Here is an 18,100-nt window from a genome sequence, read left to right as displayed (position 1 = left end):
ATACTTCAAAAATATTTTAAATGTTTTAATGCTCCAAACTGAAAAATGAAAACATCATCCCCACCAAACAGGCTATTAGAGCACTATCCTTGAGTGCTGCTTTGTCTCTCTGCTAATATTCTCTCAACAGCCATAAACAGAAGTTATCTTGCTGAATTCGAGTCTAATGCACTTCCAGAAAAATCTAAACAGCAAGCAAGTGGGATCTTGCAGAGCCACATCAAGCAGTCTTTAGAAAACCATGAGAAGGGCAAACAACCCATAAAACAAGGCGCAGGGGTAAGCCACAAGGAGCTGCTGTCCTTCCATGGCTAAGGCAGAAATGAAGATCTTAGAAGCTGAGAGGCTGCACCAGGTGATGATGAGCAGGGCTGACACAGTCCCGATGTTGCCCCTGTAACAAAGGCAGAGATGACAGCTGTCTTATGCCTGGAGAAGAGGGGGAGACTGAGGCAGAGCTACCCCTGAAATGCAGCGCTGCGTCTGCCAAGAACATTGGTCTCCATTTGCAAAGGTGAACCATTACCCGGATGATCTCATCCAGTTAGAAAAGATTTCACTAAAATCCACTGCTCATGACTGATTTGTTTATATTTTAGTAAGCCTAGACTAAGAAAAGCAGAAAAGCTTGTTATAATCAGTCTCACTTACCAACATCCCCATTCCATTCCCATTCGGTATAATGTATTTCTAAATCATCTCTTACGGTTTGGATTTTTAACAAAGTCTATGTGCTACACATTACTAGCTATAGCCGAAAGTGGTAGAACTTTGGGCCTGAGGTAGTACTACAGGGAAGAAGTTTGGTCAACCACCAGCTGCTTCTCATTCTCTTTTCTCCAGGGTACTAATATCAGTTGCTCTAGTCAACCAAGTTCCTCATTATCATTTCTGCCCCTCCCCAGAAGATCACAACCACGACCTGACACAAGGAGTCAGAGTAAATCTCTCCCTTTGGTAAGATAATTTCCTCAGGTCGGAGTTGTGAGAATCTAACTCACGCATTATCCCTTATAATTTCAGGGTGGAAATGTCTAAACTTCTAGAGATTTTCCAATTCTAAATTTTATGAATAATCTTCTCTTTGTCCCTTAGTATTTATGTCACTTAAAATGCTCTAAATACCAAAGTCACAGAAAATACCCTTTGGTACATCATAGTATTGTTATTTTGTGAAAACATCAGACAGCATTGTAGAACCATACTACACTACTATGTCAGCGCAGCCCTGAATAGAACAGTATGCCAGAGCCAACAGTTAAACAAACAGCTGTGTGCTTCTTTACGAAGCATACAATAATGTATGCATACATGTAATAAATACAGCTTGTTCTTCTTATGCATTCACAGTGTCCATTTTCTGTCAAATTCTTTTGGTAAATTCGAGTACTCATTGATTAAGTAAATATTTGGCTTCAGTAAATTCTCAAGCATGTTACAATAAAAAATGAGACCGTATTTGAACAGAATGAGCACGTTTAAATCACTCTCGGTAATTTCATAAGAACAACTCTTTGTGATAACAAAAATATCATAAACATTTACTTCTCTAACCTGATGATCCTTGTAGTGATAAACTCTCTATATGACAACATCCCTTCCAATATAGCATTAATCACCTAAGACCTGCATCATCCAAGAAGAAAATGCAAGTCACATCTCCTTTGGACATGAAAGAATGAGCAAAAGGGTGAGTGTTTATTTCCAAGTGTTTTGTAGACATGACAGGTAATTGTGAAGTTGCTTGCTTGCTGTCACTGAGTGCTAGCGGTAGGCATGAGCCTTGGGAATGTGCTCTGGGAAACACATCTACAGTATCCTTATGAATAGTTTAGAATTGCAAATGCCAGATGTCTAAGTGAAGAAAGAAGAAGGAAAAAAATGTATTGACTGAGCATGCATGCCGTAAGTTCTCCAGAATTAATGTCCCCATCGGGGTTTCTGGGAATTCTCAGCTGTGAGGAGTCCAGCTGAGACATAACAGTCGTTTCTTGCCTAGAAGGCAGATGCCTGGGCACTGAAGTAGTTTGTCAGAATTCAGCAGGCATTTGCTCTTCCAAAATCAAATAAGTGAATTTTCTGTAGTTTTTATGTTACCCATGCCAATAGTTTAGATTGAAGAATGTGACAACTTAAAAGTACAAGTTTTAAATATTACATGGTTGGATTTATTTTTTTAAACCAGTTTAAAAAGAGCAACCACCCTAGCCAAACTGAACCTATTCTGCCTCTGAATCTATGTGCAGCTTGTAACAAGCATGTTTTTTTCTCAATTTCAATGATAAAATATTAAGAAACCGTGATTGCCCTGGTCTGGCAGGCCTGGGCAAAGATGGCGCATGTGGAGTCAATTAGTACAAACACTTACTGCAATGAAAAGAAGATGGCACAGCTGGACAAGATGACCATGGGGAGCAAACAGTATCCCAGCACACTGGCCACGCAGCCATACGACACCCCTGCAGAACTCATCAGGTTTAGTAAGGTGTGAATCGCAAGGCAGCCAACGGCACTCATGCCATATACGTAACCAAACTGGGCTTTTCCTGCCTGAAACAACACAAAGGAAATGACTAGAAATCACAATATATATGAGATGAAATCAGAATTAACAACAATACGGGGAGCAGTCAAGAGTTTACCCAATGCTGCTGAATATTATAGTAGTTACTATCACCAGGGCTCTGAGAATTCTAGTTAAAATAAAACCCTGCCTGTGACACGAACTACAAGCAAGCACTCTGAATATATGTGCATGCATGGATATGCATGCATGTATAATATTTGGAATGAGCTAGTCATGCTTCAGAAAGGATAAAATATTGCCAGGATAATTTTTTATCATACATTTTTCTATAGAGAATGCAATAAGTGAAACCTGATTTTTTATCCCGTACTTACTGAATAGCTGAATAATTGAGCAAAAGAATAAGACTTTTAATATAGCCTTAAACACTTATAAACAGAAATACCCTTAAGATTTTGTTACAAATTTTAACAAAGGTTTAATATTAAAATATAAAATAAATCATCTGGATTTTTACCTCAAATGTCTAAGATCCTCCCTAGGTAATTTACCCATGTTAGCATGTCTTGATCTAAAATACTTAGTGTTCTTCTACTTAAACACTTAAAATAATTTTCTTAGCCAGACAGTGGTGGCACACGCCTTTAGTCCCAGCACTCAGGAAGCAGAGTGCTGCTCAGGAGGCAGATCTCTGTAACTTCAAGTCTAGGCTGGTCTGAAGAGCTGCTTCCAGGAGAGGCACCAAAGCTACATAGAGAAACCCTATGTTGAAACCCCTCACCCCCCAAAAAAATTTCTTGTAGTTCAGAGGATCAAGCCTTAGGCCTTGTAGATATTAGACAAGTGTTTTACCACTAAGCTACATCTCCATCCTGGTTTTATGAGACAGGGTCTAGCTATACAGTGCCCACTGGTCAAATTTTTGTATCTTATACCTCCATCTCCCAAATGGTGGAATGACAGACATGCAGCACAATACCCAGTCCTAGCTGTACTTTTGTGTTGCTCATTTTGTTGTTGATTTTCAGACCACACTGACCAGAAAAGTTGAATGAGAATGTCTATAAGTCATGTGTTGGCATTAGGTAATGAGAAATGTCAGAGTGGCTGTGGTTTGCGTATTTCCTAGATGCCTATGTATTCAAGTGCTTTGGGAAGTTGTGGAGCCTCTAAATCTGGGATCTAGTAGAGAGAAGTCACTAGGGGCATGTCTCCTACAGACAATTGTGAATCCTACATATCCAGAAGTAGGTAAGGAATTTGAATATTGTCTCTGAATTTAGTTTTGCTTTTGCTAATATAATAAATGCAATGGCCTATGAAATGAACTTTTAGTTATAGAGGCAAGGTAGTGCAGAGTTGACCTGGCAGCAAATAAATTTATCCTGAAATTTGACTTATCTTAACTTGGAGTTTTTGGAATGTCATTGTTGGTATCTATTAACATTAATGTCAATAATAATTGCTAATAAAAATAATGAAAACATCTAAGTGTTAATATTTATATAAAATGTTAATGACATCTACATTTTTTCACATATTCCATATAATTTTAGAACTACAAGAAACCTCAGTTTCTAGTAAACCTTATTAAAAAGGTAAACCCTTTGTGTCTTGAAGTGAAGGAATGGAAGCATATAAATGTGAAAACAACATATTAAGATCATAGTTATTGGGAGTTATGGGTAGAATTCATTGTATCACCTCCAGTTAAGAATTCCTTGTTTATAATGTTTTGTATTTAACGCACAAGAGAGGATATTAAAATAACTCCTATTAGCATTATGTATCCAAGAGTGATCTTGATGATGGAACTAACCCTGTCTTTTAAGAATTGATAGTCATTTCTTAAAAGAAAAACAAACAGCTGTTACGTTACAAAATGACTTGCAAGGGAAAGATGAGTTAATATATTAAACTGATTGTTTTTGACTATTTGATTAATTGGCATGGCCTTGCACAGCCGCTTAATCCAAGAATAGCATATTTGTGTGAAAAAGAGAAGAAGGGAGCCCTAAGAATAAGTGGCAGCTGTGGTTGACAGTGTTTGAGTTAGAGGGCATTTGCATTTTTCATGCCACAAGGAAGGAGGTCACTATCACAGTGCTGTTGCTGGATGAAAAGGGTGTGATCACTGGCCACACAGAAACTAGGTTTTACTCGGTATCTTGGCTGTCTAGTATTACAAATTTAGTGCATGGGAAGAGAACATGTATGTGGTCACACATACTTTTTAAAAGACATTTGAAAGTTATAGCTGCATTAGAAGAAGCTGCTTTTGTATGCATGTGAAGGTGCTACATATGTTCATGTGTCTTTGCGTATGTATATTTATATGTATGTACAGGCCATCTTTTTTTCGAGACAGGGTGTCTCACAGATCCTAGTGCTCACAGACTGGTAAAACTGCTGAGTAGTGAGCATCATGGTCCCCACTGGCTGACTAGTGAGCATCATGGTCCCCAGTGCCTGGGTTTTTAATCATGCTTCTCTACACCCAGCTTTTATGTGATGGGATCCAAGCTCATATCCTAATTCATGTTAGAAAGCAGATTTCTCCTGTTTTAAAAGAAAATGCTTCAAAATTAGCTCTGACGAAAATGAGGCCTGAAATGTCAGGTTAGCTGTCAGAAGCTACCATAAGCAATGTGGCTCCCAGAGCCACACAGAAAAGAATGGGTCCTGTGAGATCTGTTTCATTCATGATGCTGCCATCTGCTGGCTTCATTGGGTTTAGCACCGTCAAAGTTTTCTGCCATATGTGATCAAAATTAATTCCAAGTTCTGCAAAAAGAAAATAAATAGTCTACCATAAATATAGAAAACAAGAGAATTTTATTATTTTAAAGTTAGTGTATCTATTCTTTTGCATGAAATCTCAAGATAATTGCTTTATTTTGGCATCAGAATCTAAATCTAAAGTTTAAGGCAATATAGCGTGAACAAACAACACACCCAAAAAATAGTTTAAAGAAAAATCCTCTGTTGAGGAAATTTTTTATCCAGTTCATGCAGCAAAATATTAGTAATATTTAAAACATGGAATTGACATACAGTAAAACCTGCCATTGCAGCTAACAGACTAGACGTGTCTCGATCACCCCTTCGGATTTTCCTCCACCCACATTTTCAACTGTGAGTACTTCCGGAATCCTGCCATATCACCCACGGCAGAACTGGTTAATGACACTCAGTCTAAGTCTAGAATTTTCTTTTATTCTGTTTAGTAAGAACATTAGCCTTGCTCTAAATTGATAAAACTCCACAAGGAAGAAAGAGAAGGACTATTTTTGCAGAGAGTAGTGGCCATGAGGTACATGCAGATGTTTATAAATCAATATACTGTGAGATTGAATCAATAAGCTCAAAGATTAAATCCTAAGGACAAGTTAATCTTTTTCTTTTTATGAGTGAGAATATTAGAATAAAATCATCTCACTAAAGCAAGCTCTAATTGATTACTCAGGCTTTACTGGCCTTTCAAAATCTACAAGCATTAATCTCACATACATATGATAAAGATAGTGTCAATTCATTCCTATTGTATGCATCAAATGTCTGAGATGTAGAGAGGTTAAATAACGTTCAGAATCTGAAAGCTACAAGTAATAGAAAAATCTCCATTTCCACACTGACCAATCTCATTCCTGTAAAGCATCAAGAAGTCAGGTTCATGTGCAGCTTATCTATCTATCTATCTATCTATCTATCTATCTATCTATCTATCTATCTATCATTTATCTATCTATCTCCCATCTCTTTATCAAATTTATTACATATTTCCTATAAGAAAGGCTACATTTCTAAACTCAACTGTACATATATATTTATCTATCTATCATCTAACTATATCTATCTATCATCTATCAACCATATACCTGATTTCTTCCATTTTTCCGAGGGAAAGACTACCCACCCTTTCTATATTCAATTGTACTTCCAAGCATGTACAAATATCTCTGGTCAGATGATGAGAACAATTCAGCTATTTATTTAGAGACACTGGGTACTAGGCACACTATTTCCCATTGAGCCACATCTCCATTCTCAGATTTTTTTCAACGGTTGCAAGTACCACTTTAATATTTTTCAAAGTCGACATTTTGCGCAAGATGGACTTCTAATGATCTTCACATAGAGGGGTCTTCCTTCAACAATTTAGAAATTTTTAGAAACCCTGTCAGAGGGTCCTAGCTCACCCAGGTGAACTAGCATAGGGAGACAAACTTTTATACATGCAATCCACTGGTTGAAATCTGTCGTCCTAAACACAAGACAGAAAATTACTTAAGCCTAATGGCGACATAGGTCAGGTTAGAGTTAAAGCTTCACTTTGTGAGGGCCTAGATTTTCCCCCAGTAGTGGGTTAGGAAAGAAAGATGCAGAGAGAGAAAATAAACATTACTAAGCAGTGAGCAACTAAAAGCATACATACAAGTAACATAGGGATTGGACAAGTTGTATTTAGGGGTGTGTGTATGTTGTGTGTATGTGTGTGTGTGTGTGCTCGTGTGCGCACGCATCAGATAGCAATTAATGAAAAAAGAGGCCATGAATTTGAAAGAGATCAAGGATGCATACTTGAGAGTTTTTGGAAAAAAAAGGAGAATGATGTAATTATACTATAATCTCAAAAAATAAAAAGAAGCGGTTTTAAAAATAGTGAGTTGAGTACATTTCTCTTTCCACATTCTTCCTTTGCTTTCAGTGTGTTACAATTTATGATCATATATGCTGGAGGAGATGGGTGGGTCAACAATCTTCAAGTGGGGCAAGATTTTACCATAATATTTTTCTCTCATATATTACATTTGGAACACAGTTTCCTATCCCTTTTCCCCTCCCAGACCCCATTCACTTCTCCATTCTCTTCAGAAAAGGGCAGGTCTCCCATGGATATCAACCAAACATGACATATCAAGTTGCAATAAGACTTAGTGCCCGTAGAGGAAAAGGTCCCGACATCAGGAAATAAAAGTCAGGGACCGCTCCTACTCCCACTGTTCAGTGTCCCAAAAGAACACCAAGTTACACAATCATAATATATATGCAAAGGGCTTAGGTTGGTTCCATGTTGGTTGCCCAATTTTTGGTTCAGGATTTCTGAGTTCCTAGGAGCCTAGGTTAGTTGAATCTGTGGGTTTTCCTTGGGGCCCTTGATCCCTCTGCTTCCTACAATCCTTCTTCCCCTTCATTGTCAGGATGCCCCAAGCTCTGACTAATGTTTGGGTGCGGGTTTCTGCATCTATTTGCTGGATGAAGCCTCTCTGGTGGCAATTGTGCTAGGCTCCTGTCTATGAGTGTAGCAGAACACCATTAGAGATAATTCATTGATTTTTTTTTCAGTCCTGTTTGGTTCTATTCTGGGACTCTGGACTAGTCAGCCTCTGCTTCCTGGTAGAAGGTAGTGTCAGGGGTAAGCTCCCTCTAGAGTCATGGGTCTCAGGCTGGACCAGTATTGGCCACTCCCATAATTTTTGTGCCACCTTTACCCTACTACATCTTGTAGAAAGGAAAAATTTTAGGTCAAAGGTTTTAAGGCTCGGTTAATGTCCCAATGCCTTACTAAAGTCTTTCCTAGTTATAGGAGTTGGCTTGTTTAGGCTCTGTAACCCTCAAATACTAGTCTTATCTACAGTCACCATTGTAGATTCCTGGGAGTTTCCAATGTACTAAGTTTTATAAATGGCAGAAGACCATAAAAATTGAGGAATATCACAGTTTAAATTAATTTCATGCCAGGCTTCTGTCACTTTCAAATTTCATTATCACAATTAAGTGCCTTTGGTACAAAAATGTCTTTTTTTCATCTTTAAAAATAAGTAATAAGTCGTTCTGAAAAAAACTAATATAAAAATGATATACAAAACGAATATTGATTTCTACTATGTGTTGATGACATATTTAAGCACTGCACACAAAATCATGAATGAATATAGGGTGAACTAAATATTTTCATGAGAAAAAAAATTGTTTCCAACTGACTATGTATGATGAAGGCGGGTCTTCTATCAATCTGTTGATTTCATTGGTTAATTAATAAAGAAAACTGCTTGGCCTAATAGGTTAGAAAATAGGTGGGTGGAGTAGACAGAACGGGAAGAAGGAAGTGAGGTAGATGGCTCAGACAATTGCCCTGCCTCTGCAACCAGATACGATGAAGCTCCAGCCCAAGATGGACGTATGCTAGAAACTAAACTAAACGGTAAGGCACCACTTCGTGGTGCTACACAGATTATTAGATATGGGTTAATCAAGATGTGAGTAAGAGGCTGAAAATAATGGGCCAGGCAGTATTTAAAAGAATACAATTTGTGTGTTGTTATTTCGGGGCATAAGCTAGCCGGTGTCCGAGAGCAGGGCGGCGGGAAGCCGGCCCACAGCTACCCTCACTACATATGTATGTTCAAAATATTTTCTTTTCAAATATATTAGCAAGCATTCATTGTAGGGCCCCCCAACAGAACACCTTATTGTCTAAAACAGAAGATAGAACCACTATAAAACTTGCATGTAAAATTTATTATTTTGCTGTCATCTAGTGGTAGTAAAGTATATGACATGAAGTATAAAAGTGAATTAAGATCATTATTTTTACATAAATTAGGGCTCTGACCTTTCAGATGTATCAGCCTGTGCTACAAGGAGAGAACTATGAATTCCAGTGACTTTTCCAGCCTGACAGACTAAAGTTAACCCTGCTACTAGGATTAAAATACTGCTTATTTTTCCACTTTATCTTATAGGTCTCATTTATGAAAATATGAAACAAAATATTATGTTAAAATCTGAGCATCTTTGAGGAAATTGATATGAATGCTGTGTTGATCTAGAGAAACTGGTTCTAATAAAACAATTGGAAAAAGTCTCCAAGAAATATTTTTAATCTTAAAATATAAATACTAAAATTCCCATGTTTTTCCAAAGATTTATGAGAAAATTACATTGGAAATAAGCAAGAAAAAAGTTTTTTTTTTTCGAGCCGGGCGGTGGTGGCGCACGCCTTTAATCCCAGCACTCGGGAGGCAGAGGCAGGCGGATCTCTGTGAGTTCGAGGCCAGCCTGGTCTACAAGAGCTAGTTCCAGGACAGGCTCTAAAAAAGCTGCAGAGAAACCCTGTCTCGAAAAACCAAAAAAAAAAAAAAAAAAGTTTTTTTTTCAAATACATCTTCTGGTATGGGAGGTCCTTCTCTATATGTGTTGCTTTTATTGGTTAAAAAAATAAAGCTGCTTTTGGCCAGTGGCTTAATAGAGTAAAGCCAGGTGGGAAACCTAAACTGAATGCTGGGGAAGGTGAAGTCAGGGAGAAGCCACATAGCCACTACTGGAGAAAGATGCATCCGCTGGAGCCTGCTAAAATTTTGCTGTAGGCCATGACTTCATGGTGATGCAAAGATTAATGGAGATGGGTTAGTTTAGGATGTAAAATCTAGCCAATAAGAAGCTAGAGCTAATAGGCCAAGCAGTGATTTAATTAATAGAGTTTCTGTGGGGTGTGTGTGTGTGTGTGTGTGTGTGTGTGTGTGTGTGTGTGTGTTTCAAGTCTGGGCAGCTAGGAACAAATGAGCAGCCTCCAGCAACACATCTTCTAGAGAGTTATTAATCTATTGCTATCTATATATATCTTAAAATAAGGAAAGGAAAACTAATTTAATGCTGATGTGACAAAAATCACAAAAAAATGGAAAGAAGTAAAAATAATCAACATACATGAAAACCTATCAGGCTTCTAGTAATACAGAAAACAAAGTAGTCATCTTTACTTTTTTACATAGATATTGCATATTTGACTCTAACAGTACCGTAGAAAACTCATTTTTGCCAGGTCAACTGACAATGTTCCAAGTGCCTCCTGACCAAATTCTCCCACTGTTACAGACACATCCAAAGAATGTGCAAACCAAAAGATTTTAACTATGATGTTCATCAAAAGAATACTTATTGTAAGCTATAACCTGTAAGGTATGTTTAAATTATGGCACTTGAGTTTTATAATATGATTATAAATCAAGTTTTAAATTTTTAATGGCTTTAAAGAACTCATATATAAAATTATCATGATACAACAACTTAAAAATAAGCCCATATATGATTTTATTATTCTGTATTTTAAAATACTCAAATATTTTCATTGAAAAATAGTTATTTCCTTTTGGAGTAACTAGATGTGTACATACATAATAAGTGTACAAATAAAAAATAGGATAGCTGCTGGAAAGAAACATTCAAATGTTTTACAGTTAATTGTTAATCCTTAGAGACAAGATTTTAATTGCTTTATATATTAATTCATATGTTTCTATTTTTTCAGTATGTGTAGTGAATGCACTTAGGCAACTGAAGGGCTTTTTAAGGCAAAAATATTGTTAGAATCCAAAATGCTTAGTGAAAATAGATTATAGCCAGGAGATGTTGGCACACACCTTTAGTCCCAACACTCGGGAGGCAGACTCAAGTGGATCTCTGTGAGTTCGAGGCCAGCCTGTCTACATAGTGAGTTCCAGGATAGGTTACAACGTTACAGAGAAACCCTGTCTCAAAAAAAAAAATAGTTTATAAGCTTCAAGTGTATAAGCTTCAGTTGTTTAGTAATTGCAGAGGAGAAATAGAATTAGCTGATGAGATATAATGGATCACAAAACTTAATAGCTTCTAAGCTTATGACAGATCTGTTGGCTAATTTTCTGTATTATTCACAATTATTTAAATCTTTCTCTTGTTTACATTTTTTAGGCAAAGAAAGACAACTATGTTAACTCCAGGAAGTTATTGAATTCAAATGAGGTAAACAGTCCTTTTATGGAAGACATTGATAATTATAATCTTCCTTTTTACCTCACTCTACTTAGAGCCGGCGTACGTACAAAAGACTTGGACTTTACCACTGAGTATTTATGCTTCATTCTCTAATGTAAATCCAGTAGCGTTTGAAGTTCTTTCTTGGGGTTGCTACTTCCAGCAAAACCTCTTAACGCAGACATAGAATGCCTGGGTATGAATAGAAATAAATGAACAGAAAGTTCCTGAAATCTCTCTGGACCTCCAGCTCCAGGAGTCTGGAGTTTCCTTACTAAGAACATTTTTATCAACTGGAACTGTATTCTCCTTCACCTAGCTTTGCCAAAACGACCAGAGAGAGCTCATGAGAACCAGAGAAGGAAAAGGGTTTCTCCTGCCTCACTGTCAACCACAAACAAATGTTAATGTGAGAAACCATCTCCTTTGCCCCCAGGCAAACAGCAAAGAATAAAATTAGTGTTGTTATGAAGTGCATGCTTAGATGATAGGAAAGTGTTGTTGCTTCGATATAAACACCTTTCCATAGCATGTCTTTCCTGTTTACATAAGGCTCCAGTGCAAATCCCAGAAACAGAGCATTCAATAACAGCAACAATAAACAATCTCACAGTAGCAGAACAAACAAGCTCAGAAACGTCAGCCAATAATGCAACAAACTTGCAATGGTTTTGGTGTATGTGTCCTGGTTTGGCAGATTCTTGTTAACTGTGTAGTAATTACACACAAATCACTGTATGCCACATCATGGCTGAACAGGATAAGCCCTGATTCTTGCTGTAGTTCTCTGAACTGTGCACACCTTAAAAACACTTCCTTAACTTGCCTTCCAGCAAAGGAGGTTCCTCGTCAAAACCATCCTCTGAAGGGCACTGTGGATAATAGTCTGAGGTAGACGCTGGCTGAAAGAGCTGCCCTGCATAACTTGATGACAGGAACATCGCTGGTGGAACAGAAGAGGAAGGCTGAAGCTGCTCAGAGGCTTGTGCTCTAGAAAATTAAAAATGTCTTTATTTTACATACAAGAAAGCAATATCCCAACAAATCAAGGAAAAGAAGCACAATCTTTCTTGTAATGAATTTACCTAATTTAAGTTAAGTTGAACTCAAATATTTGAAGGAATGATGAAAAAGCTTCTATAATAATGATCTACAATAATGGTATTAATCAAGCATATGCCATATGGTGAGCACTGTCCCCCCTTCTCATCTGAAACTCTATGTGGTCAAGACTGCACTGTAAATACCATTTTGCAGAAGAATAGAGTTTCAAAAGTAAATGACGGAAAAAGCCAGTACAAGCAGTAGGGATAAATCTTGGACCTTTCCCAAGGCAATGTGCCTTATCCTCTCTGTAGGGGGTGGGGTGGGGTGGAGGGAGTGGGAGAAGGGGAAGGAATAGGAACTTGGATTAGTATGTACAATAAACAAAGATAGCTTGTTTTCTTTTTTAAAAAGTAAAAAGAAGTTAAATTTTTTAAAAAAAATATTTTAGGAAAAAAAAAAGTAAATGACCCACAAAGCGTACTTGCGTTTCTGGACTGTGTTTTATGAGCAGGGCTCTGCGCCCTACATAGGAAACATTGCTTTCTGCTCTCTATCATATTAAAGTTTCTAAAAAGCCCTCAGGAATAGCTAATAAAAATCATAGCTTAATAGTATTGTCACATAAATGAAATAAAAATCTATAAAATCTTTTGTTTACAGAGAAATATACTCTCCAATACTGACTATTCCCAGAAAATCACTGTTTATCAAATTATCCACAACTAGCTAGAGCACCTTGTTAAGTATGCAAGTTACTAACTTCTGAAAGTCTTTTTACAGAGAGAAATTTTCTTTTGCCAAAATATGATGTTTTACATGTCCAAGAATGAGTATTTGTTTTATCATATGAATGAGAAACTTGAAAAATATTTGATCCTTGTAAATAACTTGCAATAATGCTAGAGGAAGAAAGAAATAAAAAGAGCCCATGAAATTAGTTCACTTTTCATAGTTTTTAGTTGCAGAAAGAAAGAAAAATCAATAACTATCTGTCACATTTTTTCATCTTTTATTTTACTTTTAACCAAAGACCCATAAACTAGGATCAATGTAGAGTTCCAAAATCTGAAATGTAAAAATCTTGATATCTCTTTATATGAAAATATTTTTACAAATAATTTTCTTGATAATTTTCTTCCATGATTAATCTTAATATAAAATTCCAAAAAATCATATTCAATTCTTTACATATTTAACCTTGACCCAAAAAGTGACCTATCTTGGCAAATGAAACCATAGACAAAGGGAAGAGTTTTGTCATTCATTAACCATTCATTAAAGGCAGAGATATGATCTAACAACTTTGAACTCCAACAGCATACATAGAGATTATTATAGCTATCCCAGTCATATGAAATATTTCTCATTTTTTTCAGTGTGGAGTGGAACCATGGCTTACAATTGGGCCAGATACAGCCACGTTGATGCCGTATAATCATGAACTTTTCTCACTTAGCTGTGTTATCACTGTGTCATCCTGATTTCTGAGAAGTGTTGGTATAAATAACCAAATGGGGAAAGACTGTCCCAGCTGGGTGGAATGCGAAATAGGGCACCTGAAATGAAAAGCCCATCACATGTTCTCATTTTCCATCATTACACTAACCATTCTGAAATAGCCTCCTACTCAATGCACACACTCAAGCTCGGGCACCCACTAGTTGTTTCTTTATCCCTTTAAGTATAAATAATAAATGGTACCATGGGATAAAGTTTCAGACACTCACCATTTGAGGTTGTAAAACATTATTCAACAGTACCTTTCCCATTCACCTAGAACACCACTCAGGAACGAGTGCAGCACCCACTGCTTATGCATGTAAGATGTAAGTAAGAATACGGTCCAGATTTCCCTAGACAGAGATGAAACTAAACACCTTCCATTCCCCCTCATATAAAATCAAACAACCTTAGACCCCAAACCTCAAGCCTGTTTCTTACTAACTGACTGTGATGGTTAATATTTATTGTCAGTAAGGCAGGATTTAGAATCAACTGAGACAGACATCTGGCATATGTGTGAAGGAGGGAGATTCTAGATTAGATTAGTTGAGGTGTAACTACACCCCCTAACTTTGGGCTATAGCATTATGTGGTCTACCGTACCCAAATTTGAACAAAAGAATATAATGAAGGGAACAGCAGTTTGTGGGGTTTTCTTTGCTTGTTTGTTTGTTTGTTTGTTTGTTTCTTTCTTTTTTCTAATAAAAACAAATACTAAATTCTTCCTACTTTCTTTTATTTAAAATTCAAGTTAAGAGTTTTCACCCCAGTGTGTGTAGGGGGGGAGGGCATACATGCACATGTAGAAGTCAGTGTTCAATGTTGAGGGTCTTCCTCAATGGATCTCTGCCTTATGTTTTTAAGATGGGGAATCTCCCACTGGACTGGCGCTTGCTGATTTGTCTAAAATGTCTAGCCACCAATCCTCAGAGGATTTCCAATCACTACCTCCCCCATGTTGTGTTACAGATACATATCACTCCATCCAGCTTTTCCACATTATTTCTGGAGATCTCAGTTTAGGTCTTTATGATTTTTTTGGAAACACTTCACTAATTGATCATCTCACCAGACCTTATAATTAAATTTATCCCCAATACCTAACACATTTTAAAATATGTTTATGTCAATACTGTTGTGGCACTTTTCATAATGTTCACATATTAAAATGAATAGTTTATTGTTCAACTCCTCAAAAATAAAACCTTATCTCTGTAATGGAAAAGACTTTCTAACTCCATTCTAAAAAAAAAAAAACAAAAACCAAAAAACACGTAGCCTTATACCACAGGTAAATGTACCTCACACCCCATATTGAAGATTCTTTTTAATCAGCAGACAAAATGATTATAGAAATTCATATCTGGTCAAAATGTTGAGAACTGGCTGTAGGGTGCCAATCCCACCTGCTACACTTCCAATGCAATCCCTACACCTAAGGCTAAAAGAGAATTTCAGAAAGGGTGGGCAGAAAGACTGTAAAAGCCAGAGGACACCTGCTGTAGCATAGCATCTTCTGCACATGACAGGAAGTAACATTGGTGGAATTTCAGCAGTATGGTTGCCTAAACAAGATCACAAGGACAGCACTAATTGACATGCCATCATGAATAAGGCATAGGCTTCACCCTAGATGAAGACCTACAGGCAACCAATGGCTGCTGAGAGAGCTAAATATAATCAGTTGTATCCAGGGAAGAACTTCTGATAAACTATCTAGTCCCAAGTGATCAGCAATAAACATATATGCATAAGAGACCAACACCAAATAGACTCAGCAGATTCATGTACATGCATGTCTGAATTGTGTGTGTGTGTGTGTGTGCATACACATGTGCATATCCAATACTAACCACTCAAGAAGAGGTACTCATCAATTTGAGAGAGATTGGGAATGGACACTGGAGGGAGCTAGAATTTATGTGACTACAGTCACATATAGAAAATTCTCATTTCTTAAATAAAAATCGTAAAAAGACTTGAATTTCATTCTTACTGTGGTTTTGTAGTGGCCTTAATTTCTGAGAAAAGTTAAACAAAAATAAATGTCTTTAAATAGATGGAATCCATTTTTAGTGTCCAGATAACAATCAGGTAAAGGCCCCTTATTTAACCATTATTTTTAAAAGAATTAGTAAAACACTAACTTGGCATGAGCACCAAGTAAAAAAATATTGGCAGAAAACTGGGATAATTTATCTGTCTTTTCTTGTTATTTAGTGGGGAATACTTCATTGACAACTGCTCAGTTAACTCTGGTAACTTCTTCCCTCAAGAGAGCCCAGGTATCAGGAACTAACTGACATTTCTAAAAGTGGGAGTATGTTTGCTCACTATCAAATACTTACTCTCTGGATCCATAAAGATTCCCACGAGCATTAGAATCATTATAGCTCTGCTCCTGATTCTCGATGATATAATTAGATTGGTAAAAGTCCAAGTCATACTCTCCTAGGTTAGACATCCTGAAAAATTAAGAGTTTGTCTGATTTTATTTAGTTTGTTAAGCAATTAAGCTTTTTGAAATACGTATGAAGATTTATTGATGGTGTGGTTATAGTTGTTTTCCTGTCAAAGGAGATATTATTTGGAAGAATAAATTAACTATTAGGGAAAAAGCAGGAAATTCATGCTGGAAAGTCACTTTCAAAACCAATCAACTTCAACTACTATATTAAGTTCTCACACTTTCTTATTGTGACTGTAAGTTGACTTCAGCTTTTCTAAAAGAAACCACCAACACCCTTCCCCATGCTCCCCATTCTTAGTAGTTTAGAGAAAAGTTTTAAAATTGGTGTGCTACATATCTGCAAAAGAAGCAATGCAAGTTTCTTACTTTAAAAAATGATGTACAAGTACACAGGTATGTACACACAGAGACATGTACTTAGATACACACACAGCACAAAAAAGGCAGAAAGTAACAACTTAAATTATTAATATTTTTATTTTAATTTACTCAGAGACATAAATTTTACCAAATGTCTTTCTTGCTCACTTAAACAAAAAGTAGAACTGTATAAAATATTTCCTAATTATACTTAGGAATTCCTATTAACTGTCTGGAACATTATCTTCCTTTTTCCAGGATGCTATCATGGGTTGTGGATGAGTGAGATAGAAAAGATTCTGTAGCACTAGGCTAAGGACACAGTCCTTTCACCTACACTTACTGCTTTGCTTCAAGTCACGTCTGATAGTTCAGAGTTCATGACTTTCACCCATACCGAATCCAGAAGCAACAGATTGAAAAAGGACAAAATGAGATCAAGAGGTGACATAACAAGATGTCAGAAAGGCAGGATGGCTATTTGGTTCAAAATTCTAGGACAGAGCAGAGACTTTTGGATTTTCAATCCTATGTTTTTGAAAATCATTTTTATTTTTGAAAGAGTGAATTTAGAAAGCACTGGGAGTGGTCCAAATAATTATAGTCATCCATGGAATACTCCCAATAATGAATTTAAAATTATAAATCCATAAAAACAGCCTTAACTCTAAGATCTTCATTAATCAGAAATATTCAATGACAGTTGTTAAATTTATCAGTTATTCAGTTCAGTAAAATACAAAGAGCTTTGCAAAGTTGGATATAGCAAGTCATGCAGCTGATTTCATAAATAAGTGACTTTTCATTAGTGATGTACATGAAGTAGCTATGAGTTATAAAAACTAAAATCAAGACTTAGTAATGAATCCTTTAACAAACTATAATATAAATTCGATATTAAATATAAAATAAAGACTAAAACTTAATAGTATAAGTCTCAGCCCATAAAAACTGTTATGATGCACAGAGGGGGATTTTCTTGAGAATACAGTAACTTTAGGTAACATGCCAAGTTTTATGTAACATCTCTTTGAGTTCTTACATAATCCCCTTTTGTATTTTATTTAAATGCTAGGTGATTTTTAAAAGGATCAGATAGACTAGACACGTACCTGTCTGTATGTATTGCTATGAGGAAAGATCCTCCAACAAACGTAGCTGTACTTGGGAAATCTAAACAAACCAGCGGGTAAAAAGGAGACGCACTGACCGTATATAAAAGTTTCTAAATTTGTCCGCTGACGGAGTGCGCAGATGACACAGCCAAGAAAGCAACGCTGCCAAAAAAGCCAACACAGTATCTTATCACACATTTTTATGGCTTGAAACACAACGAGCAACATGCAGACATAAATCAGATAATGTGGAGAAATAAATCCAATATCCTTGTGTGCATG

At 36.6% G+C, this 18,100-nt stretch overlaps 1 protein-coding gene across 1 annotated transcript; it reads right to left on the bottom strand.

Annotated features, from left to right (window-relative positions):
• Positions 1 to 231: 231 nt before the first annotated feature.
• Yipf7 (Yip1 domain family member 7) lies at positions 232 to 16,337 on the bottom strand. Its single transcript, XM_038315729.1, has 5 exons — positions 16,222 to 16,337; positions 12,150 to 12,313; positions 5,166 to 5,311; positions 2,369 to 2,550; positions 232 to 394 (listed from the first exon to the last, which is right to left on the bottom strand). Exons 1-5 carry the CDS (start codon positions 16,335 to 16,337, stop codon positions 232 to 234), a joined length of 771 nt encoding a protein of 256 aa, XP_038171657.1.
• Positions 16,338 to 18,100: the final 1,763 nt, after the last annotated feature.

Source organism: Arvicola amphibius, chromosome 1 (assembly GCF_903992535.2).
Source record: "Arvicola amphibius chromosome 1, mArvAmp1.2, whole genome shotgun sequence".
Classification (NCBI taxonomy): domain Eukaryota; kingdom Metazoa; phylum Chordata; class Mammalia; order Rodentia; family Cricetidae; genus Arvicola; species Arvicola amphibius.
Note: the sequence above shows the minus strand (reverse complement) of the source record. Positions and strands in the feature narration are given on the sequence as shown.